The 26,643-nt window shown below is 43.1% G+C and overlaps 1 protein-coding gene across 1 annotated transcript in view; it reads left to right on the top strand.

Moving 5' to 3' along the window:
* The first annotated feature begins 1,049 nt into the window (after window positions 1–1,049).
* Window positions 1,050–26,643, top strand: part of F13A1 (coagulation factor XIII A chain) — a 142,873-nt gene continuing 117,279 nt past the window's right edge. The window contains exons 1-3 of the mRNA XM_036867730.1: window positions 1,050–1,111; window positions 3,014–3,161; window positions 14,448–14,636. Of these exons, the coding sequence (XP_036723625.1) occupies window positions 3,032–3,161; window positions 14,448–14,636 (319 nt within the window). The 5' untranslated portion in view covers window positions 1,050–1,111; window positions 3,014–3,031. The remainder of the gene's footprint in view (window positions 1,112–3,013; window positions 3,162–14,447; window positions 14,637–26,643) is intronic.

The following is a 26,643-nucleotide window of genomic DNA, read 5'->3' as shown; positions in this document are numbered from 1 at the left end:
GAAGCCGTACAGCAAGGTCCTGAAGAAGGTGACAGGGAACGCAGGCAAAAGGGGTACACAGCACACTTGGCCATGGACAAGGTGGGAATCTTTCTACTGTAGTAATGAGAAGAAACAGGGAAAAGATGGGTAAGTTTGCAGGCGAGTTCATAGATTTGCTAGCAAAAAACTGAGAGAATTCTTAAACAATGGCATCTTTTTCTTCCCTAGTAAATTAGATCAAGTGATGGGGTCAGAAGTACGAAGACAGTAAAGAAGGTTAGAAATAGCCATGACTGGAAAGAGGAGTCTATAGAGGTATAAAGAATCAGAGGAAAAGAAAATATGGAAATTTTAGAAGGAAATTTTCTTTTCTTTTCTTCATTATTTGAAAAAGAAACCAAAATGGTTTTCAGAAAAAAAGAAATGTTATTTTCTAATTTTTGTAACACTCGTAAAGGTATTTACTCATCTTCCCTCCAGCTGGGCATCCCCCCCCACCACCCGCCCTGCAGGAAATCTTGTGGTTAGGTGGTGGCGGAGGCTCTGTGGATGGTTCTGGAATGTAGCCCATGCCCCTCAGCTTTATTTACCCAACAAGGACACGTTCCTTGCTGTGCAGGGTCACAGCTGTCTGTGACTTGTCTGTAGGAGGGCAGACCCTCCCTCCTGCCAAGCCGCACCAGCCATCCTCGGAATCCTGGAGGGCAGAAACGTCCCCTTGTGAAGGAAGACCCCTCCTTCCCAGCCTTCGACCAAGTGGGTGAGGGGAAGGAGGTGGAGTCTGCCGGGGGCTTCCCAGCCACCAGGTTGGGAGGGGGCGGCTGAGCTGGAGGTAGGGATGGCGAGAAGCAGGGTTGGGAAACTGGGAGAAAGGGGGGCCGGGGGGGGGGGGACATGCCAGAATAACAGCAGGATGGCTGGGGTAAATAGCAAGTCCTGGAGACGGCTGCTTCTCCAGCTGTCAAGAAGGGGGAGGAGAAAACGCTGCGGGATGGGGGGAGGAAGGGGGGACTCTTAGGAAGTTATTTAAGAGCGAACTTTCTTGTCGTTTAGCCTGTATCCTTTGGAGGGAGTACTCAGAGCCGCCCAGAGCCAGCCTGCGCTGGGACACCTTGGGAGGGGACCGCAGGTAAGCAACAGCCCTTCTGCCCTGGCATCCCGCAGCCCTGCGTCACCTCCTGCCCTGGGTTCCGGGCGATCTGTCAGCTGGTGCCCGGAGTGCAGGGGCGCGGGGATCGAAAGCAGCCCCACCGGTCCAGTTCCGTTCTTCGCCCCTCGCTCCGCATCTACCCAGCCGCACCTCCGAGCGGGCCTTCTCTCAGGCATTCCGCGAAGCTTCCCTAAAGGCGCTGCTGGCTGAAAAGGGCCACCAAAGGGGCAACTGGGGTGCTCCCCCGAAGGACAGCCCCACCCCTTTCTTCAGGGGAGCGGACTATGGAGAGAGGATGCAGAAGGTTGCAGAGAGGGGCAGGCAGGGCCAGGTAAGAACACCTGCTTGGCTGGCACTGGGAGTGGTCCAGCTCGGCTCTCCATCGCTGGCACCCCATCCCCCCAGCCGCAGGGAGCCGAACTTGAGCACCTCCCCCAGCCCAGACCTGACAAGGAGGCGACGCTTCTGCCCACCTGCGCTCACCCAGCCTGGCCTGCACCCGCGGAGCACCTGGGGCGCCCCAGTCTCTGCTTTAATGGTCCTCTCTCCCAATGGGCTACTGCACCGCTCTGCACTACTCTGTCCAAAGATTCCCCTCCGCTAGCCACCCTGCAGCCCACCCCGGCCATTCCCCACCAGAGGAAGGCTTTTTCCTGCCTTCTCTCTATCCTTAACCCTTCTCTCTCTCCTCCCCCCACCCCTTAACCCACTAGAGCCCGTAAATCTGACCGCAGGTATTTATGGATACCCACTCAGACTTTACACTTCCAAACGCTACTGTCTGCTTTCAAGCCCCAGTGCCTTAGGAAGTGGCTCCTTTTTGCCGTGCTGCCTTTTTGCTCTACACGTTTCTGGGACAGTCTACTCCCCTCGCCTCTGTAAGGGCTGCTCCTCATCTTCTGAGGGTGCAGAAAACAGCCGAACAAGGAGAGTCGTGACGGGGTAATCCAGGTGATCAAGAGGAAAGCTTCACTGGGGCCAGAAACAAGGTCTCCCTTCATTTGGTCTGTTGGTCAACAAGTACCAACTGTACCCCGACAGGAGGTGTGGTGATTAAACTGGTTGTTTGTCCACACAAACTCCAAAGGAAAGGGAAGCAGGCTTGGAGCAAGGGCGGTGTTAGCTGACCGTGTAAGTTTAGCGAGCGGGCTATTTATAGCCCTATTTAATATTGCAGCGGCCTCTGCCTCATCCACCCAAAGTCTCCCCTCCCTTGTCCTGCTCCCTGTGGCCCTGACTCCAAAGCAGTGACCACCTTCTCACACCCTACCGAGTGAGTTCACTTAAGAATCTTGTTGGGCTCAACAGTACCCCCCCCCCTAGACTGGAAGCTTTCAAGGCAAGCATCCTTCTGTTTTGTTCTCCGATGTATCCCAAGTGCCCAGACCGCATAGGGGGGGCCCTTGATAAATATTGGCTGAATTAACTTGCAGACGTGAATGCTTGAAAGGATACCACTGATCTGGACGTGGGTGTATGAGTTTATTCTTACAGTGACGTAGGCCTCCTAAGTCTATATAAAATGGGCAGAGGTACATGCATAGGATAGCAAACGTTTCTTTCAAGAGACTGCCTTTAGGGGGAATGAGAAAAAGACCCTGCTTTCCAAAATCTTTTACATTTTTCATTTCTTCAAATAAGCCCTCTTTCTTCTGCTTTCCATATGTTTTGACAAACACGAAATCTCCCCGAGATCCTTGGGGAACTGTACTCCATCATTAGACTCATCCTTCCTGCCACATCTCAGGGTTCATTTATGCGAAACTCAAAATGTGTTGCTCAAGAGCCATCACAGACAGATATGTCTCCCTGTTTTTGAGTCCTTATCACAAATGCAACTGGCTTCACTTTCCTTTCCGTGCCTCCTTTTCTCCCCACAAGGAGCCTGTGAGGCTGAGAATGTCGGAGTCCTCGGGGGCCACCTTTGGAGGCAGGAGAGCCATTCCCCCCAACACCTCCAACGCATCAGAGAATGATCCCCCCACCGTGGAGCTGCAGGGCCTGGTGCCCCGGAGCTTCAACCTGCAAGGTACAGTCACCTCCCGGGTCGCCCCGGCCGGCCGTCCCCACGGGTGCTAGCTCAGCACCCTCTGTCTCCACTGAACTCCCACAAAAACTGGTCCCCTGCCAGTCTCTGGTTTTAAAGAAAGGCCTCCCAAACCCTCTTTTGAGTGGTAAAAGCACCAAAGACCAGGATTCTTGTCCCAGTTCTGTCACTTAATGGCTTTGTAATCTCAAGGAAGTCACCTCTGCAAAACAAGGGCATTAGCTGAGTCCTCTTCCAGCCCTCCTGTTTTGTTTTTAAGAATGTTCTCTAGCTGGAAGTTTCCACTCCCAAAACACTGTGGCTTTTGTGATTGTCTAGCTCACACCTCCTTCCTGCCTGCTCCCCGCATCCATCGCTGTGACTCTCAGAGCTGGTGAGAGATGCTGGACCCTGACGGTAATGGAGATGGAAGCCCTCTGCTTCTATCCAGAGCAGGCTGGGGGGCAGGTGAGGCGAGCTGCTTCCTCTGCTCTTGCCTCCGCCCATCCGGAGGGACCTGCTCTGGGAGCAGCCGCCAGCCGCTGACCTCCACTCAGCCCTGTCAGCTGTGACAGCGCCCAGGTACCAGCAGTGGCTTGGTGACACAGACACCCTTCCCTTGGGCCATGGCAGGGACATTCAGACTCACGTCCCTGAATGGCATCCAGCGGGGAGCACATTTTGTCAGTTGCACACATGTACCCAAACCCACTTTTGCTCCTGAGGGGGCTCTGTGTATGGTCTAACTGGGGGATGAACACCCACTTGTAGGGGTAGATGCCCACGACCACGCTGTGGTGTGCGGTTAATCTGCCTTGTCCGAAAGAGACCAGAGGTTGAAACCAAAGGGAAAGGACAATGTTGATTACGAACAAACCCAGAAAGTTAGAGAACAGCGTGGGTCTGGTGGGCAAGTCTGATTGTGTTAGTATCATGTCTGGACGGTGTGATATCCAGTTGTGAAGACAGAGAGATAACCAGTACCACCCGTGGGGTACCGCCCAAACTGGGAGCAGGAGGCTTACAGAACTGAAGGGCATCTTCGGTTGGGTCGAGGGGCCAAGACAAGGTGTGGACTTGGAGTTCTGAGCTCTCTCCCTACCAGCTGCTGCACTCTCTAAAACGCCACCATGAGAACCACAGAAATGAGTTTTAAAGGACTTGCTAATCAACTCACCTAAATCCCCACGTTATAGGTTGGGAAACGGAAACCAAAGTATAAGCACTTGGTGTTCACGCCTTCACTGCTCAGGCTAGGAGCCTTCCTTCCTCCCTCCCTCCCTCCCTCCCTTCCTCCCTCCCTCCCTTCCTTCCTTCCTCCCTCTCCTCCTCCCTTCCTTCCCTTCCCTCCTCCCTCCTCCCTTCCTCTCCCTCCCTTCCTCCCCCCTCCCTCCCTCCTCCCTTCCTTCCTTCCTCCCTTCCTTCCTTCCTTCCTCCCTCTCTCCCTTCCTCCCTTCCTTCCTTCCTCCCTCCCTTCCTCCCTTCCTCCCTCCTTCCTTCTCTCTTTTTAAATGCAAATAAAATTGGAAAGTGTACAGATGTCAAATTACCAAGCAAGTTATCTTGGTGTATTCAGTTTTCTAGCCAAATTCCCCTCTGGCAGAGAAGACTCTGGGACCCAGGAGAGGGGGGCAAGTGCTGGAAGAAGTGGGCGGGGGGAGCAGAAAGAGAAAGGGGCACAGGAGAAATGGGAGGCACCACTGAGTCAGTGAGGTGTAGCAAAGGGTCCCCTGGTCCAGGACTCAAAAGACCCGGGATCTTGTCCCACATCTGCCACTTGCTCACCCTGGGACCCCCGGCAAGTCATGTAAGTGTTCTGAGCCTCAGTTTCCCCATCAGCAAAATGGGAGCAATACCTACTTCACAGTTGCCGTGAGGATCAAATGACCAGTGGCTGTGAGAATACCCAATCAATACATGCTCATTGATTCAGAATGTGCAGATTATCATACCTCTGCAAGGTCAGGAGCCCACCCAAGGGAACCCTGATTCTAAGGGGAATATGTGCAGCCTGCAGCCCCCATAGAATTAAAATGGACCAAAATGTTGCCAGTAAGAGAACTGCCAAAGAACTTGAGCAGGTAGGTCAATTTTTTAAAATCTGGGAATACTGGTTTTTTGGTTACTTATTTTTGGAGGCAGGGGTGGGGAGTTAGTTTGAACTGAATTAGTTTGAAAGATCAGTCATTATTTGCTTGGCAGTCATATGTGTCCACAATCCAAGTGACATTCTGGGGTACTTAATACAGGCCCTGGCATAGGAGTGTGTGTCCAGTGAAAAATCAATCCCTTGAGCAATTAATGACTCATCAGCCCTAGAGTCATTGTAACCTTATTATTATGAACAGGTTCCAGGTTTCATAAACATGCATTCATTTAGTAGTTCTCATACAGATGAGCTAAGTGCTACATGCTCTGAAGATAGGACCTCTGAACCCAGGAAGTATAGCAGTAGGTCCCAGATGAGTAGAACAGAAGAAAAGGAACACTGTCTTGATCAAGGAGGTCCATTTCCCAGTTATCCTTCACATTTCAAATCTCTGTTTAATTGTACTAAAAGTGAGTGTCCTGGGACGAAGTCTGTCAAGTTGTCCCCAAGTCCCTGCTAAGACCTAATCACGTGGGTTTAAGTGCCATCTTCTTGCAGTTTCCTCAGTGGCCACTAGTGGAGGGCTTGTACCTCCCTGATCTCATCTGAGGATGACTGCTTCCAGGATAACAAAGCCCTAAGACAAACTCTCCACATGTGTTTCATGGAAGCTTTCCAAAGTGTCCCTTTAGCATGCTACTCTTGTGAAATTGACTGAGAAGGGCAGAGAGGCAAGAGGGGGAAAATGCCAGATTTTTCCCTTTGAATAGTCTTGTGGCAATCGATGTATATAATATATATTGAGTGTGTGTCATGCCTTTAATTCACAACTTCAGTGAATATTTGGTTAAGAATTATTTTTGCCTGTATTTCAAAATGTACGAACGTACATAAGGTTCCTCCCATGTGGCAGCATGATATTTAAGAAACACTGAGATATTTGAGGTGACAGTGGAACCCCGGAGATGGGACCAGTCAGTCCATGGAGGTGTTTGATGTCCTCCTGTGTTTTTAGGGATCCTTAATGCCCCCTTTGAACTCAATTGTAGCCGAGAAACATATCTGAAAATCCCCTCAGATTGTTTGGATTTGCATCCATTTCTAATGTTTTGTATGCTCATTTGGTGTTTCTGAAAAATCTCTCTAGAGCCTTCCTGGTCTCAAAGGTTATTTTAGCAGGAGATGTTCCGGAAGATAACCTTATATTCTTGGGCTGGTTTGACTCTGTGTTATTAACAGTAGGTGATCCATTTGCAGAAGTGATTATAATACTCATTTGGCAGGTCTAATGCAATTTGAATTCAAACTGGAAAGCAAGCTAGTTCTATAAAAAAATCAAATGCAAGCGGGATCTAGTATTTTTCAGGGTAATGGGGTCTGTGCCTTTCTGATCGTCTCCTCCCTCCCATGACTCCACGTCAGAACTAAATCAACTAACTGACTAGTTAGTCATCCATCTCACCTTTGTGCAGAGTAAACCTCTCTGGATTCGAGGTTATTGAAAGAATAAAAAAGGCCTTCAATGTATGATTAAGAGACGATGTTGTATAGAAACAGTTCACACTTTCCACTTGATTTGTGGGGAAATGTTTAATGATTGTGTCGGGAACGATACCAATCTCTCTCTGGGGACACAAAAATGAGCAAGTCAATACCTGGCCTCAAGCAATTGTCCACCTAGTAGAAGAAACAAACAAATAAAAGGAATGACCAGTGGTGTCAGAGGAGTGGGAAAGAAGGCGAGGAAGGTTTTGTAAATACAGGACACCTGAGTTAGGTCTTAGACGATGGGTAGGAGTGCTGCAGGCAGACAAGTGCCTGGAAGGGCATTTCTAGCAGAGGGCACAGTGTATGTCAAGTAGTGAGGACAAGAGAGGGGAGATGAGCCTGAGAAAAGTCAGCAGGGATCACATCATAACAGGCCTTGAAGACCTTACCTTTCCTCCTGCAGGGACAGGGGACTTGCAAAGGATTCTAAATAGCAAATGACATAATTAGAATTATGTTTATAAAAATAATGATAATAGTGAGGAGAAAATGGAGAGAAGGAGACACATCTGGAGGCTGTTGAGATACTTCAGGCTAGAGGAGAAAGAGACCAATAAAGAAATAGAAATAGAGAAATAGAGGGATTTTAGTCCCTGGAAAAGGTGTTAGACTCATTTCTCTCATTCTAGCTTCTGCTGAGCATTTCTTATACAGAGTACAGGACATTTTAATAGCAACAGTTAAAAACAATAAGCTGTTTAAGAAAATGTTTTTAATGATTCAAATTAATGATAGTTTAAAATTCTGGGTGTCCAAAAGGAATATGAGAAAGGAAACTTTACCCTGTTGTTTTCACAATAAACAGACCTACCACCTCATGGACAGTATTTACACCTATAGTTTGGTAATAATATTACCAAAGATTGCATGGAGATCTCAGTTCACTAGGGAATTCCTAGGATATGAACCTAAACATTTAACTGATTTAAAGGTTCCATCTGTGACAGGTATAATCATTCTCTGAAGAATATCTTTACCACCTAAGGTGAAAATAATCCACTTTTTTCATATTAGGGGAAGGGTAGGAAGACAGGGAGGCAGCTGGCTCATGAGGAGAGATTTTTTTTCTCTAGCAGTCCATTTTCTGATGTTTTGGAATTAGGCTAAATCGCGTTAGGTAGACTTTTGAAAGCTGTCACTTTGAAAGAGCAAGCTGCCAAGTTTCCAGCTACAATATCTCTCTCAAAACCAAAAAAAAAAAAAAAAAGTAGCTTAGCAATGAGTTGTTCTGTTCTGTTCTGCCAGGAACTGGGCTTGGACAGGGAGAAGCAAATTCCTTTCCTGTTTGTGGCGAATGGAGCCTGGGTGATGAGAAAGCTCTTTCAACCTAAACTACGTGTTGTTAAGCCAAGAAACGAAGCAAAAATCAATATTTTAGCTTAGTAAATGTTTACTGAGTGCCTGCTACATGGGAAGGAGCAATGGACAAGGAAAAGAACTATGATATTTTTATGCCTATGATCATATCTCATGACACTGTCTGTATAGAGTCCTTGCGATTATCAGGTATTATAAGAACCAAATAGTTGACTTGATCTGTGGGTGGCTCTCCATGAACAATGGAAGAAAAGGTATTTATTCAGTGGTGTTGGGGACCTCACCTCATTCCCCAAGACTTGGGGTAACCCTCAGTAACTCCATAGACCTATTGGGAGATTACATTGGAGAGAGGGCAACATGGCTGTCATTTTCTTCTCCTTCCAAACAATAACGCCCCTGCCTATCCTATTACCCTTCTGTATGTCTTACACATTTGGCTGCAGTCTAGAACATTATTTCTTTAAACTTGCCACCTCTCAGTGTGGCTTTTAATCTTCCATAGCTTAATAAAGTTTTATTCTTTTTTTAAATTAATTTTTATTGGAGTATAGTTGCTTTACAATGTTGTGTTAGCTTCTGCTGTACAGCAAAATTAATCAGCTATACATATATATAATCCCCTCTTTTTTGGATTTCCTTCCCATTAGGTCACCACAGTGCATTAAGTAGAGTTTCCTGTGCCATTTGCTAGGTTCTCATTAGTTATCTATTTTATACATAGTATTGATAGTGTATATGTGTCAATCCCAATCTCCCAATTCCTCCCACCCTCAAGTTTTATTTTTTAAATGAAATGTTTCTCTTAGATTAAATTATTTTAATATGAATTTTTAAGAACTTATTTAGGAAATTTTTATTTATCATTGACTTAGTTTCTCCCTACGTAGGGTACCACTGTGATTTCCTATGATTTTTTTCTTTCTTCCTGAAGGCATTGACTTAGCATGACATTGCAATAGAAAAGGTAAAGAGCACTTGGAAAAGATAACATTTAAAAAATTCCATGTTTTGAATTAAACGTTGTCAAATGCACAGTAATGTAGACTACATTATTTTAAAACAAACTCTTAATATATATTAATATATATTTAGTATATATATATTTGTTTTCACTATGAAAAAAAAAAAATCTAGTTGGATTGGCCAAAAAGTTCATTCGGGTTTTTCCCTAAGATGTTACCCAATATAAACCCAACATAAAAACTATGATCGGGGTGGGGCTGGGGGGGGGGCTTAGGTTTTATATACTCAAAGGAATTCATTAGCACTTTTGCTTACCCTTTGTTATAAGTGGTCTAAGTGAACTGTGAAATTTTCATTTTATTCGAATCTGAAACAAAACTGCTGGTCTGGAGGCTTTGTGTTATAAGACCCCGTACATTATCTTCAACAGTACATAAATACAGTCCTGAAACTGGCATATTTTGAGAATGAAATTGTCTGATAAGTTACTTAAAGGACTTGTATGGTTAATACTGTGATAAATGGAATAACCTATTTTAAAATGACTAACCAACTCCTAGCTCCAAATTTTCAGATATTATTAAATGTGTTTAAAGTGAAAAGTGGCATATGTGCTACGGCATTTTTGCACATTGCCCCAGGCTCAGTAACAAGGTGATTAAGACATGGTCTGGTCCTCAAGGGACTTACAGTCTCCTAGATAAAATCACTTATATTAAGATAATGCTAAGTGACTAATGATAATAGACTTTTTTTTAAAAGAAAAATATATTCTGGCAATTGAGAGGAGAAAATGACTCCATCCACCTCTAGATATTCAGGAAGAGAAAAGCAGGCCTGTCTTCTGAGAAGACAGGCAATGTAGCATTTTCTTATTTAATCCCACCATTTTTCAGATGAGGAGACTGAGGCACAAGTTTATTTAACTTGTCCAAAGTCACTAAGATAGTAAGTGTCAAAATTGGAATCTGGGTCCAGGTAATCTGGCTCCAGAATCCATACTCTTACCCACTATGCTATTCTACTTCTCCTAGCAATAACAATATAATAATAATAACTTTGAGAATTTACTAGGTGCCAGATACTATGCTAAAGCACTTTACATACATTTTTTTTTCCATTTAATGCTTACACCAACCCTATGAGGTATTTCATTGCCTTTCTAAAAATAAGAAAACTAGACTCAGAGAGATTAAATGACTTTTCTGAGGTTGCACAATTAGTAAACAGTGAAGCATCTCCCAAAACGTATTCTGAAAAATCCTCCACAAAGAAATAGTTCCCATGGCCGTTTAACTTTGGAAAGCATTGCACCTGTAGGAGGTTTGCGGTGCACATCAGCATGTGACAGTCTGCCATAAGTTCTGCAAGAATCCTGATTAACTTTGGTTAAACCAGCACTTCCCAAACTTGTTTAACTATGGAACTCTTATTCTTCCAATACCCATCTATACACTCTGCACGGCAGTACCACAGGACAGACTGATTTTTTTCTTTTTTTTTTTTGGATGCGCCGTGAGGCTTGTGGGGTCTTAGTTCCCCGACCAAGACCAAGGATTGAACCCGGGCCCTCGCAGGGAGAGTGCAGAGTCCTAACCACGGGGCCACCAGGGAATTCCCAGGATGGACTGACTTACCCAGACTCACTAGACATTAACCAGATTTGCTAGACTGGAGCGTGGAACTGGAAAGCCAGGGTTTTCATTTGCAGTGAGAACTGGAACCAATGAGAACCAGATACGAAAGACTTGACTCTCTCCAGCTTTATCTTTCTGCGTGGGCAGATCTACTGGGGCAGCCAAGACCTAAAGCGAATATACTGGTTTTTAGGGGCACGTTGTCACAGGGGTGGGGTGGGAAGAGCTGAGGCAGACCCTGGCAGTGCGTCAGGACCAGGGCTTTCACTCCCTACAGGCAGACTGGACCCTCCCCATCCCTCACCTGGAATTCCAGCACTGCCACTGCCCAGTCCGTTTTCCCCTCTGTCACCAGAAGAAGCCGTTTACGTTTGCAGAGGCACAGATCTAACCATGTCCGTTTGCTCTTTCAGATTCTTCACTGCATCCCCAGTGCAATTAGACTCCACGCTCCTTAACACGGTCTGCAAGGCTTGCAGGAGCAGCTCCTGCCTTCCCTTCCACTGTGGTCCCACTGCTACGCTCTAGCCAGCCAATCACCTTTCAGCTTTTAAAGTAAACCATACTGTCTCTCCCCTCAGACTTCACTCATCCTCCTCTCTTCCCCACCTCTCTTTTTACCTGGAAAACTTGCTCAGCTTTCTGACCCCTGCTTATACCTCACTTCCTCCAGAAAGCTTCTTTAATCCCCCCCCCCCCAATCTGGGTTAGGGGCTCCTAGCCAGAAACCCTCCCCTACTCAGACACCTATACTTCCTTTGTCAGGGTGTTCATGACACTGTATCATAATTACCTGATCACTCTTTAGTATCTACCACTGTGCATTTACGTAAGTTGCATTTATTTGGTGGTGTCCGAATCAACATCTATATCCATGTCTTGAATGACAACATAAAATAACACACTTATGAAATTCCTGGAGAACAGGAAGTTAGGGAGGATGTTAATATAGTGAATATATACTTAGGGTCTAAAGTTATCTTAAGAATTCAGAGCAATTAACCAAATACAATGGGATGAAATTTAATGTGAATACATGTAAGGCCTTAAAACTGAGCCAAAAAGAAAAAAACAGTTGCATTGATAGAAATGGCTGAATAACAACATGAGAAAATGACTTACAGGGGTCTGGACTGAGTTTTAATCCACTACTGGTAGAAGTGACATCAGAATGTATTTTTAAGCGTTTTGCTTCATCAGATGCTTAATGTAAATCAACAATAAGAGTATTCAAAACACTTGGACTGAAATCATAGAAATATACTATTTATTTTGAAAGATGCAGTGGTCTTATTGGTTTTCATTGGAAAAACCATAACCAGAGTAATGTACTTAATTCTAAGAAAAATGCTATAAGAGAGAAATTCATAAAATGGAATATGTATATTTCAGAACACAGTAATGGGTAGAAGGTCTGGAAATAATTTCTTAAAGAACAGTAGAAGATATGGAGAATGTTTTACTCAGAGAAACCCTAACAATAGTCTTTGTATACCAAAAAAGTGACAGATGAAATGAATAGAACATATTCTATATTTACGCAGAAGTTGGAACCAGGATCTACGGTTAGAAAAATTACAGGGAAGAAGATGTCAGTTCATCTTATAAGGATTTTTCAAATAGTTGGGTGGTTTAAAAATGGCCTGTTTGCTTTATAAGATAGTGGGTTCCCTGTTCAGATGGAGGCTAAAAGCCTAAGTATTAGGATTTTCATGGAGATGTTTCGTGCAGTACATAGCAGGTCTACCAGATGGTCCAGAAAGTACCTTTGCCCTCTGAGATTCTGTGAGAGTGCAGTATCAGTACATTCCTTCCATTGGTGCTGATGAGTGGAGAGCTGATTAAACCCTTTTCTGAGGAATTAGGTTTTTAGACATTTTTTAAAAATAAAACAAAACATTATTAAAAGTCACAGTGCTAAGAAAGAGGGCCAGATGAGTTGATTACTAAGGCTCTTCTCTTGGGACGTTTATGATTCTCCAGCTCTTTCAGAAGCTGGTTTAGCACTGGGGATTGTGACCTTAATAAGACCAGAGAACTTAGGAGGAAGGCAGCTTGGAAGAGAGAGCTATAGAAATAAACATCTTCAGACCACAGCATAATGGAAGGAAACTGCCCTTCAGGGGACCATGTACTACAGGGGTCTGAGATGAAGCAAAAATAAAATTGCATCTTGCACTTTCTGTTTGCTATAATGTTGCAGCCAGAATAGCCCATTGAGCACCATGTAAAATATAAGGTGGCACCATCACAGTTCATAGTCAGCAAGCTCAAAGGAAGCCTCTGGTCCCACTATGCACCAGGCATAGAATCAGACCCATTGCGCTGTTAGGTCACTGAATCTTTGTAGAAATTCTCAAGATATTAGTATCTTCATTTTAAAGGTCAGAAAACTCAGCTTCTGAGAGGCAACATCCCTTACCTAAGTAATTATGAGACCTGAGATTCAAACTCAGGGTTACCTGGACTTTGAATTCATCAAGGGTGTTGCAGGGACTCCTAGACTTTAGACCTATAGAGTACCTTAATGAACCCAATTTCTCCATTTTGCCTATGAGAAAAAATGAGGCCAGAGAGCACCAGGGGTCCTGCACAGGATTCCTGTGTAAAAGCAGGGGAAATCACTGAGTCTTTCAGGGTGAAGCCCCAGCTCTCTGTGTACACTGAGTTCACAGCCATGAGGACAAACCATGCAACAATCAAGGCCAGGAAAAGGGAGGGAAGGCAAGAGGCCAGCGCACACTCCCCACCTCACCCAGCATTCTCTCTCCAGTGCCCCTTTAGAACTCCAAATGCATACACAGAAATCTGTGTTTAGACTAGATCTTCTAAACTGCAGTGTAGACGGGTAGTTAGAGCTACCTTCACATTCAGTGATCATTTGCAGAGGGAATGGGAAAAAAGCAAGAGGAGATCTAACTTTTATCCAGTGCTATCATGTCTCAGATAAATATATAACTGACATTTACACTCCCGATTCCAAACATCAGAGGAAAAGCCTGTAGATTTCGGCTTCACACCAGGGTTTGCTTCCAGGTTGGTTGTTTAGTAGCCAGGGAAATTGAGTCTTGTTTCAGCATGTGCAAAGTGGAAACAATCCTACCAACCTCATAGGAATGCTGGTATTTTTCCTCCATGCCTGTTCCCTCTGTTTCCTGCCTTTGAAGGACAAGATCTACTTTTAGAATTACAGAAGGGGGCTGTGGGTTGACCCTTCCTGAAGTAAGAGGAGAATTTTGGATTGATGATCAACTTTGTCCTTAGAACATCCCTTGCAGGCTTTGTCAGATTTGATTCCTCCCTTTTTAAAGATAAGAAAATTGAAGTGGTATTCCCTGCTTATCCCAACGTATGGAGGCTGTAGTCTTCGTGGGAAGCACCTGACACAACGAAAACCAACATGAGACTCGGATGTGAAGCCTTGATCTCAGGTGCTAGTTCCTCTGTATCTAGACCTATTGATAGGCATTATCAACACAGCTTTATTATCCCAAAGTGAGTGCCGTGTGGTCTGAGATGAGATCAGAAGGGGAAAATGCTTTTAAAAAAATCTTCTTTGAAAACAAGGATGTCACAAGAGACTGACTCCCAAATCTACCAGCCCCCTGTATAGCGTTTTATCTAATAAACCTTACTACCTTGCGTCTTCAGGAAAAATAGCCTTGTTTTTCAAGTTTGTGTTTAAACCAAAGTTACTCAGTGGTTTCTCTTGATTGTTTTCTTTGTGTATAGACTACCTTAATGTTACGGCTGTTCACCTGTTCAAGGAGAGATGGGACAGCAACAAAGTGGATCACCACACCGACAAATACAACAACAACAAGCTGATTGTACGTAGAGGACAGTCTTTCTACATCCAGATCGACTTCAATCGTCCCTATAACCCTAGAAGGGACCTCTTCAGGGTGGAATATGTCATTGGTGAGTGCCATGTGCAAGCCCTATTCATGACAGTCATGATACCATGGGTCATAATGGAGGAAGGGTAAGGTAGAGTTGTGTTATTTCCTGGAATCATACTTTAACAGTTGGCTGGAGCTGGGATTACATCCAACCCCTGGACCACTCTATACTCTAAGATGGGTCTGATACAATGCCAAACATCAACATATTATTTGCCTAATCAGGCAAAAATCTGGTATAAATAAAAGTGAATACAACTGGCATAAAATGTTAACGTGTACGTAGAGAAAAGCATACATGGCTGATGTATGTGTAATTTAATAACGTTTTTAGAAAGCAATTTGGTATATCTGTTAATATTAGAAATACATATGAGCTTTGACCTAGCACTTCCAGTCTTAAAAATCTATACCAATGATATCTAAAATCTTAAAATCCACTTTTAAAAAGTGGGTATTATTTACTGCAGCATTGTGTATGGTGACAAATAAAACCCTAAAAGTAAACAACTCTCAATAGTGGAATGGTTGAAAATACTGTGATATATTCACATAATGGATTGTCAATTTGACCCATGCCAGATGACTTTAAGAGAGGTAGTGAGTGAGAAAACAAAATGTAGAAGGGTGTACATAAGATCTTCTATACATGTGTGTGTAAATGTACATGTGCATAGATCAATACTGTGAGTTCAGAAAAGAATATGAAGCACACACACTGGTGTTGATATGGGTTCCATATTGGAAACACTGCCAAAATAAAGGCAAGAGAAGCAAAAGGAAAGGGAACCAAGCAAGAAAGGGAGAAAAAAAGGTGGCCATGATATGATTATATGGAGGCATCTATGTAAAATCATTGACCTGTGGGAATAAATATAAAGAAATTAAATGTAATAAAATTAAAACTAAAAATACTTCCTTGCGAAAAAAATCTATGGCCACTGATCTCTTGAGGAACATGGTTTGTGCTTACTTGAATTTACAATGCAAATTTGTATATAAATGTGGGAAAATTGGTTGAAGACAGAATAGAAGGGGGAGAGGAGAAAAGAGATCCCTGAGTCAGAATAAACAACATCAGTGCAATGCTTGGGTTCTACACAGAATTGTTTGTTATCCCAGTTGTGGGAAAAGAAAAGGGAAAACTAACCTACTGTTCCTGTGTGTTAGGCAAAGTGAAATAACTCCAATTTAATTTAGGGAGCAGACTCTTATTGTTAATATTTTTTAATAATGGGTACTTCAGGTGAGAGAAGAATCCACAGATAATTTTTTAAACACTATTTTAAAATATGATGAAAATTTATTGTTATTTCTTTCCCTAAGTTCATTTATCTTTCTTTTGTATATATGTGTGTGCATGTACATGCTTGTTTGGACTAGATATGATTAAAATGTCCTTGACACATTTTTAGTAAAAGGATCACTCCATGCATGTGAGTAAATACCCAGAGTTTTGTTCCAACTTAATGGGAATTTTTACCTTCACCTTTATAGCCAAATATTTCGGGCAGTGAGAAGAGGACAGGGAAGCTTTGTCCCTGAACTGGACTTGTCTGAGGTCTCAGATCTTCTCCCACACCCATTCATAAAATAACTATAATAATGAAAGTCTTAGGAAGAATAAGATGCATGTCTTAGATTGGGATTCCAGGAAACAAACTCTGAGAAAGACATCTGTGTGGAACGAGTTTACTGGGGAGCACTCTCGGGGTCAACATCAGTGTGAGAGTGAAAGAATCAGTGTTGGGCAGAGAGTGGGGTTGAACTCCAATGAACAAAGGCTTCAGTGGATCCCATGGTGAGCTCTGGAGCTGGAGTGTATCTTTAGAATTGTCCAGTCTTGAGGCAAAGGCATGGGTCATTTATACTCTAGCATTGACGGTCATTGGCTACAAGCTACCCCCAGGGAGGGAAAAATTAGTGTAGTTGGGTCTCCATGGCTGAGGGTAAACCCATGAGAGCAGCTCAATGAGAGCTGTGAGCCACCAGCATTCCCAGCATCGGGGCAAAGATGCCTCTGTCCTAAACACAAAAGGTCTGGGTAGCAGACCACAGAATCCACTACAGTAAGCATTTAAAGTCTTCTCTTTTTATAAAAAGACATAGTACTACTTTTGTTTCTTCAGCAAAAAGGTGGGGGGGGGGGGAAGCATAGCAAATTTGCCTTTGAGATAAAAATCTATGTATTTTAAAAAACAGCATATCTCATACAACTCAATGTCAAAAAAAACCCCCACAATCCAATCAAAAATGGCAGAAGACTTGAATAGCCATTTTTCCAAAGAAGATATAGAGATGGCCAACAGGTACATGAAAAGATGCTCAACATCCCTAGTTATTAGAGATATGCAAATCAAAACCACAATGAGGTATTATCTCACACCTGTCAGAATGGCTAACATCAAAAATCTACAAATAACAAATGTTGAAGAGGATGTGGAGAAAAGGGAACCCTCCTACACTGTTGGTGAGAGTGTAAATTGGTATAGGCACTATGGAAAATAGTACGGAGTGTCCTTAAAAAAAAAAGAAAACAACAACTAAAAATAGAACTACCATGTGATCCAGCAATTCCACTCCTGAGTATATATCTTTAAAAAACCCCAAAGCACTAATTTGAAAAGATAAACACACCCCAGTGCTCATAGCAGGACTGTTTACAATAGCTAAGACATGGAAGCAACCCAAATGCCCATCAACAGATGACTGGATTAAGAAGATGTGGTATATACATACAATGGAATATTAGCCATAAAAGAATGAAATACTACCATTTGCAGCTACATGGGTGGACCTAGAGAATATTATGCTAGTGAAATAAATCAGACAGAGAAAGACAAATACTATATGATATCATTTATATGTAGAATCTAAAAAATAATACAAATGAATGTATATACAAAACAGAAACAGACTCACGGACGTAGGAAAAGACTTGTGGTTACCAAAGGGGAGAAAGAAGGGGGAAGAGACAAACCAAGGGTATGGGATTAACAGATACAAATTAGTATATATAAAATAGATAAGCAAACAAGGTCCTACTGTATAGCAGAGGGAATTATACCCATTATCATGCAATAACATTTAATGGAGTATAATCTGCAAAAATACTGAATCACTATGCTGTACACCTGAAACTAACACAATATTGTAGATCGACTCTACTTCAATCTTTAAAAAACGTAATTGCTCTAATGAGAAGAGGTAACTGTCGAATGTGAACTGGAAATGAAATTCAGTGCAAATGTTTGGTTATGTGGGTGTACCTCAGTTTCAAGAAACCTAGAATGTGAAAAAGTGATTTAAAAAACAGAAAAGAGAATACTTTGTAAAAAAATAAAGGACACATAAAAGTCTCTTCAAATATTTATTTTAGGGTGTTTATAACACGATTAGATTTATCAACAAAGACCAGTTTACGCACTACTTTTAAAGAATGTAACTATTGAATAGAGAGACCTATCGTCATATTAAAAATATGGAGAAAATAACCACACTTATTTGCTTTCAGTCTGCATTTCTTTGTTATTGTTCTTTTGTCTTTCCCCGTGACTTTATATAAGATGAGCTGGGATGTCTTAATACCCTGGAGTTTTCTTTTGTGGCTATTCTCAGAAGCTAGGGTCATGGGACTTATTTATAGGTGATTCTGCCTTCAAATCAGGCTTCTTTCTTTTTAAATATTTAAGTAAATAGCCTCTTGGGTGGTCCCAGATTTAACCATCCTACACTGGGTTCTCTGAGCAGAGAATGTGAACAAGGAGCTACTGGCTTTCCTCTGCCAGGGCCTCACTAGCTTGTGCTGCAGACGGTCTCAGCGCTTTGATAACTGCGTTCATTAGTTGCTGGCCGTGCACCGCTATCTCTGTGAGTTATGTGGGAGGTGTTAATGAATTTGAGGAGATGGGTGTGACTGGAAAATGTGCCTGGTCATCTGTGGGGCCTTTTCTCTCTTTCCACCCCTGAGCCTGCAGCCATGACAAATCATGGAAGGCATGGGGCAGAGCGTTAATTACAGGTTTCCTTAACCCGTAGCTGAGGCTGTGAAAACCTAGGAACAGCTTGTGGTGTTAATTTGCTGTTACTTTAGCATGGGCTCCCTACTTGTGTGATACGTCTTTGAGGCAGAGTCATTCCAAGGAAAGAATTTGCAGCTATCTTCCTTACCAGCTCTCCCCCCTCAAAACAACAGACTTCCCCTACCCAGTGAGCCCTCCAGCGTGGCTGCAGGGTTCTTGGGCAAGTTCCTTTCTCCCTGGAGTCCCATTACGGGAGCACGGGGACGTTGAGGCCAGCACCTCAGACATTTTCTTGACCTTTTTCCTCAGTCCCTCAATGGCTCCCACAGTGCCAGGTTCATATTTTTGGGTACCTCAGAAAGAAGAGGGGAAGGATGGTATCAGCAAAGCCTGCCCCTCTCATCAGAAGAGCAAAGTTTTCCCAGAAGCCCCAGCAAGCTATTTATATCTCATTTGTGACCCTTACCTGTAAGAGGAGCTGTGAAAGTAGTTCATTTTTCCAGTCTCTTCAGAGAGGGACAAGGGGAGCTAAGCATGGATGCTGGTAGACACCCAGTGGTGTGTGCTAGAAGTCCCTTCCAGCTGTGCAAACCTGGGAGTCCAAAAGCGCAGCCTTTTCTGAGCACAATGATGGAGGTCATTCATGGGTACAGTCATCACATGCCCAAGCATTCATAGGACCACATCAACTGCATATATTCTGCATTATTAACCCCATTAAAACACTGAAATGGCCTCAAGACTTCAATATTTCTATTTCACCTATTTCTTGAGTAGTGTTTATCTAAAGCCAGCTGGGGTGTCAGACTGCTGTGTATTCAGGATGGGAGTGACATGAACGATTCTTATTTAGACGGTTTGAGACTGGAGAGAAGGTGCTCAAAGGAGAGAGGGTGAGAGCCTGGATTCAGGCAGTGGTTGTAGAGATGGAGAGGAGTGGTGGGATCTGAGAAATGTTTAGGAGAGAAAAGTCTACTGGACTTGTGATTGGTAGTCTTCATGGAGTGACTGGGAGGATAGTAGCTACAGCTCCCAGGTTGCTGGCTTGTGTGCTGCTGATAGGTGCTAACACTCCCAGATGAGATGAGGAACGGAGGGAATTCAGGAGAGAAAAACTGAGTGAGGAAGTGATAATGATGCTAGCGGCTCCCACTGACAACTCACTTACTGGCACAGGGTACTGAGCAGAGGTGCCACATGCTGCCCATTTAACTCTTCACGCACCCCTCTGGGTGTTGGACTGTAGTCATCTCCAACTTTTCAGTGATTAAGGAACTTACCCAAGGGCACGCCTGGAAAGTGCTAGGGCTGTAATTCGAACCCAGGCATTCTCTCCTAATCACAATGCATAGGACCTCTGCCAATGAAACAGTAGTGATATAAATGAGATTCTATTTGATCCTGCTGAGTTTGAAGTACTTGAGGGACTTCCAGGTAAATATGTCCAATAGAAGGTCTCATATATCAATCTGAAGCTTAGGGAAGAGGTTTGGGTTGGATATATGGAAATTTGGATATCATACATACATAGATGGGCAAGATCATTCAGAAAACATAAATCAAGTGAGAAGTGGACGGAGGCTTTAAATCTTGGGGAAAAACAACTTTTAGGGAGTCAGTCCAGGAGCTGATACCCCTGGGGGAGACAAAGACCATGTGATCAGATAAGTAGAAGAGCCATCAGGGAAGTGCAGTGCCACTAAATCCAAGAGAATTGGATGTTTAAAGAGGAAATTGTTTAATCTTTTTGGAAGAGAAGGAAATTTAGATGATATCTGGCGAAGAATGTGAGTAAGAAAAGGGGTATTTTGTCTTGGATGTCTGTTTTAGGATTAGAGGTACTTGAACTTGTATATAGGTAGAAGGGAAGAAGCCAGTGGAGGAAGAATCTTGAAGATTCAGGAGAATGCTGGAAAAAATAGAAGCATAGCGTCAGGTGGCTTGGATGAGGGGAAGACACAGCAGAAGACTTTATTTTCTGAGGATGTTGGAAAAGACGTAGGGGGAGTGTTAGTATATTAGGTGGAGAGATAGGAAACTGATTATCATGCCTGATGACCTCAACTTTATCAAAGACCTAGGAAGTGAGCAGGTGCTACAGGAGCTTAGGGAGGAAAAGGACCATCTCTCATATCTGAGATCATCACCCAAATACTTAAAGACTAAGTGCCCTTATGGATTTATGTTTCAGAAAGTCCAGGTAAAATCACCATCCGTGGCTGTCACAGACACAGCACTGTTTCTCTGCTGCACAAATGTCTTGCCCCCCAAATCATACAGCTCGAAGATGTAGAGAATTATTTCCTAGCCTATGCTCTTTCCACTATTTTATGCAGCATTTGTACGCGAAAATGGGCTACCTGTTCATGTATTCTGAAGCTAGCAACACTATATAGGGTGTCATTCAGATTTTTGCTGCTGTTGTGTTTGTGCATCGATTGATTCAGCGTGTTCATTCTTAAGTTGCTTTCTGTGAAGTGACTGATAATGGCATCTAAGAATCTAGGACAGTGTTACCCAGAGTGTGCTCTCTATGAAACACCTGTCATGTGTGATGTTCCTTGAAAAAAAAGTTCTGTGGTCAAATGTATTTTGGGTCATGCTGTGTTTTCTGCATCTTCTTGGAGAGCTCCAACACACATTAGTATATTAAAGGCTCTGAGGGGGTACAAAGTCAAAAAAAGAATCTTCTTTAGCCTAACAGTCCCAAAATTGTTTGACTGCAAACACTACTCCACCATATTTTATTTTTTATAATACCCTTTAGTAAAGCAGAACTCACTCTAGGAAATGCCAAACTATAGTTGCAAATTACCTTTATTCTGTAGAACACTGAGAAGAGTGGATGATGGAACTTGCATGCATTTGTAGTCAATGTGCTATGGTAACTTAGCATAATATCTGTTTTTTTCTTTTCGACACTTTTTGTGCCAACATTAAAATAACTCTATCAATTTGGCATTCATATTCAGTAACTTTTCAAAAATGATTACTTTCCTTTTTTATATTTATATATTTATTTTCCAGATTTTTATTTGGCTTCTTTTACCATGAAGCCAGTCTACTTTCCTTTTGAATGTGTTTATTGAGCTTTTATTGATAACCTTGCATGTGCAAAGCACTGCATTGGTATTAAAGTAGTAAGATATGTTTATCCTTTGCCCTCGAAGAATCTGGAGAGGATAGTCTGAACACTAGAGGTTGAGTTCAATGCCAGCCTCTTGGACAAAATGCCTGGAAAGCACCTTGGAGAGAGAGATTGACCATGCAGCTAGTTGGTAGAGACCCCCGGCAAGTGCTATTTGAGCTGGGTATCAAAGGATGAGTAGAGGTCGACCCAGTGGAATGGAAAAAAGTGGGAAAGGTCAGTGGAGAAAGAAAACTTGGAAGCATATTGACAATCTTGTACACCTAGATAAGAAGTTTAGATGTTATTCTATAAGTAGCCAGGAGCCTCTATGGAAGAGTTTTAAGCAGAGATTTAAAAGATCTAAGTTTTTAATTTTTAGATTACTGTGGAAGGGTAAGGAAGATAAACTGGAGGTCTGAGATTATTGTTGGGGACATAAGTAAGAGACTTGAGGGGGAAATCTTACTAATAGATGACAAGGTAAATGTGTAAGTATCATTATGAATGTTTTTCCTCTAGTAAAATTGATGGTTTTTTTCTTTGCATAGTCAAATAAGACTCACCTATAGTAAAGTAATGCACTTTGGTCTGAGGAAGCACAGTATGCTGTAGTGGCTGGCTCTTTGGAGTCACTTCAGGGATGACAGCTCATTTGATAAAAGGGCTGGGAGGTAGTGCAGTGGAGGGGGGAGGATTTGGAGTCAGGAAGACCCCAGTCAGCATCTTAGTTCCACCACTTAGAACAGTGGTGGTCTCACTTAACCCCCTCAGTGACTATTTTCTCACCTGAAAAAAAAGGGATTATAATACTTCAAACAGCTATTCATGGATTATAGGAGATAACATCCATGAAAGCACATTTTCATTCTCACAACAAAACTGGGAAGCGGGGGGTTAGGAATAAACCTCATTGAAAATCTGGAAACCAAAATTCACAGGGAGTGAATGACTCACCCAGGATGGTGCAGTGGAAGGGAGGTCTCCTGTCCTTGCCTCCCCACAGACCATCAGAATCTTAGCCCAGTGGCCTGTCCACCTTGGCCCTTTAAAAGAGAACAAATACATTGTCAAGTAAAAGCATAGAATTAATCCTAGTTACATTGTTTGGTGCATTAATTCATTTGTTCTGCTCTGATCTTCCTGACTGTTCCCCCCGTAAATGAAGACATTTGCTGAGGTACCAGCGTAGCCAGACTCTTTGAGCAGCTTTCTGTGGGATCAAGTTCTGCATTACTAAATATGCCCTCTGTAACTCCCCACCCCATCCTGGGTCTGAAGGGAGGGCAATGGAAGAAGACTGCCATCTCTCCCCTTTAGGGTTAGCCCTTAAGGACCTTAGCACTAGCGGCCTTGGGGGAGGTTCTCCAGTGAAGGACTATTACTAAATAAGAAAAGTCTGTCAAAAAGGCCAAGAGGAGACCACTGCTCTCTGACTTTTCTCTCCTGGCAGCAAGGAAAAGATAACAATCACTGAACCTCTAAACAAAATTCTCCAGTGTCTGCAACATCCATGCTGACAGCTTAATTTAGTCAAATAGGAACCCTGACAAACCACAGACCAAGTTCTGCCCAGAATTATTTGCCCGCAGTTCTAGCCGAAGTGACAGAGGCTGTTTAGTCTCAAAGTAGGAGGGATTGCCAGGCACATTCTAGTGCCAGAGACCTACAGGGAACCCCCTTTCCCTGCCTTGTGACCCAATCCCATCCTACAGAGCTTGAGTTTCTCAGCAAAGCTCAGCATCCTGAGGGTACCAGAGTTGTCAGTGTGCCTCATCACATGCAGTGTGTTCCGGGGAGCACATATAAAGGACAATGGTTGTTGGAATGAGAAATCTCACAGATTCCTGACTTCCTCCCTCCTTTCTCCCTCTCTTTTTTATTCCCCTCATTTGCCTTCACCCTAGCTCCTCTCTCTGTTCTATCTCCATACTTGTGTCTCACATTAACCTCTTTCACTTACTAGAATTCATAACCTTGGTTAATTAGCATCGCATAATTGAAACTGTACTCTATCAGAACTCATGATCTGAACTCAGGGATTATACAGTGTGGGCATCCTCTGGCTTTTCCACATAAATTCTAAGAAATTCTTGCAGTTTGTGAAGTTGGGGGTGACAAAGGTGGGTGAAAAAAACATTTAATGAAAATGAATGTGCCCACTGTTATCCCTTGGTCTTAAGTCTCCAGTCTGTGAAAAGAGAGAGCAACTGATTGAAATTAAAACCCGCTGAAGAAAGGATGAAAGTGGACTAATTATTCATAATCTGTGCCCTCTCGTTACTCCATGAGCATGTCGTAAGAACTGATGAGGGAACAACTGGAAAACTCTTGGAACTCCTTAGTGATAGTTGCTTGCTAATAAGATCACCCAGTTACCAGACTTATTTGGAATATTGCAACTGTGTAGGAAAGCTAAATGTTTATAGTGTTCCTTAAGGAAGTATAACTTTCATAAAGCATTACTATAACAGCAGCCAGAACCAGACAGGCATTAGACGACCATAAGACAGGCTATAAATCGCTGTACCTCTCTTTTACTATCCTTTTCACCCTTTCTTTCTTCTCATTATCTTAGCCCTTCTGATCTTTTCTACCCTTTCTTATAATTTCTCTTACTTCCATTTCTGTCTGTTTCTCTCCTGCTCTTGTTCTCTCTCTCATACATACATACACACTGTCCCATGGATGAACATTTTGGTATTTCTCATTTAGTTAGGAGAGTAATGCAAGTTACCCCCAGGAGGTAGGTACAGCAATTTTTGTATCTGCCTGTAGGTGTTTCTTCAGGCTTCAGGGGGCTGGGCTGGGTGCTGTAAATGCCTTGTCGCATCTCTGGCTGAAGCCTAGCTTAGCCATTTAGAGGTTCCTTTGCTGTGCTGGTGGATGTGCTTCGGGGAGTCTTGCTGTGGCTTCTTCAGGTTCCTGTCTACCTCCCTTCCACTTCCGTTACTGTGCCTTTATGACATCTCATCTCATCTCTGGTCCAGTGAATTTCTGTTGCAGAAACCTCTGCTGTGTCTGGCACTGTGTGAGATGGGGGGGGATTTATGACACTATTCCTGTCTTTAAAGAGCTTACTATAGTTGGAGTGAGAAGAAGTCCACAAACAGTAAATGAATATAACTATACAGTATATAATCAAGTGCTGAACTGATAAAATTATCTACCAGAAATGTGTACTAGAGGCAGGTAGTCACGATGCTGGGCAGTCAGGAGGGACCTAGGTTAGAGTTGAAAGCTAAGGTCTCGGGACAAGGCAAGTAGTCCTTGAGATGGATCCTGAGGAACTGGGAATTTCACAAGAGGGATAGGAAATGTGCACCCTCCAGGCTGGGAGGAAGGCCTGCGTGGAAGTCCAAGAGCTTACTGTTCTGCTGATGTATACATATTTCTAATGACAAAGGGATCCTTAACTGAATCAAATCTCACAGCTACATTTGGGGTTTGGGCACCACTCATTCTTGAGGCTCCTGGAGTTTTATGGACATTGCAGTGGTGTGGGAGACCTACTCTGGCCATCCTATAAAGGATGCGCCCAGCTTTTATAGAACGAGTCTTCACTAACTAGAATTCAGAGCTCAGGTTCTCTGCATGTGTCGGGGTGGCATCTGGATTCTCCACGCAGCAAAATCATCATGCTTCCTAAACAATCCATTTCATCACGTCAGATTAAAACACGAGCCCTGAAAAACTATCTTTTGTCAAAGATCAGAATCTCATTAACATGATCAAATACAATTAAGTCACCATTAGTTTTCAAGAACAGTTTAAAGGGGGCTCGATAAATGGTGTAGGTCTCTGTGCTCCTGACAGATCAAGAGAGACTTGAATGATATCCACCCCCTTTATCTATTCACCAGAAATGCCTGTGGGGAAAGTGGAGAGAAGAGATCTATTATCCCTGCTTTCCTGCTAACCTGGAGATGAGCAGGTTCTCACACTTTGTGAAACCAAATATACTTAAAAAGCAAAGGCTTCAGGGGAGTAATGTGTAGACTGATAATAAGATGGGTTATAATAAAAACAAATTTTCAATCTCATTCATTCATTCATTCATTCACACGTTATGTTCACCAGCCATATGTTGATGAACATCGGATTGCCGCCTGCCAAGTCTATAGCCAGGTAGAGAGGCAAGTGTCTCTATGATGAGACGTGAAAGGTATTCCAGCAACAGCGTGTTGAATTCCTCCATTGTAGTCACTTCTCTGAATTAACACATAACATCTGAAGCTCCCCTAACAAAATGAAAATACTCCATGAGGGTAGATAATACTACCCAACTGACCCCTGTTTGTAAATTTGCACAGCTTGGCTTTGAAAAATAACTCGCCGACACTCTGCAGAGAGCAGTATCCTAAAGAGGTGAGATGCATAGTCCAAGAACAAGTTTTGAGAGAAAAGACGAAAACCCTGGGGAGTCAGACATAGAGAGATGCAGGAGAGGAGGGTACCATGAGTTGAAAGTTAGTCGAATGAAGATGCTGAGGGTTGCGTTTATATTCAAGGCAAAAACTGAGAGCCAAAGAGGAGAAGTGCCCGGGAGTAACTGCCCAGCATCCAGTTAAGACTGGCTGCTCTGAAAAGCACGCCTCTCTAAATGTTTTACTGTGTGCATCTGCTCATTGTTAAAGGTGAAGCAATCCAAAGCTTGGTATATTTCATAGAATCACAGAACATAAATGTTAGGGTGCTGGAAGGAATCTTAGCCATCACTTTGCCCGCTCGTTTTACAGATCTGGGAACTATCCATGCCCAACAGAGGGATCAAATATACTTTTGCCCAAGGCCAGCCCAGGGTCTGATGGAGCTCCATGGGTAACCCTATAATTTGTCCTCCAAACCAGGACACTTTTGAGGGGGAAGGTGACTAA

The sequence above is a fragment of the Balaenoptera musculus genome, chromosome 11 (assembly GCF_009873245.2).
Source record: "Balaenoptera musculus isolate JJ_BM4_2016_0621 chromosome 11, mBalMus1.pri.v3, whole genome shotgun sequence".
Classification (NCBI taxonomy): Eukaryota; Metazoa; Chordata; class Mammalia; order Artiodactyla; family Balaenopteridae; genus Balaenoptera; species Balaenoptera musculus.
The sequence above is the reverse complement of the archived record's forward strand: the minus strand, read 5'-3'. Positions and strand labels throughout refer to the sequence as shown.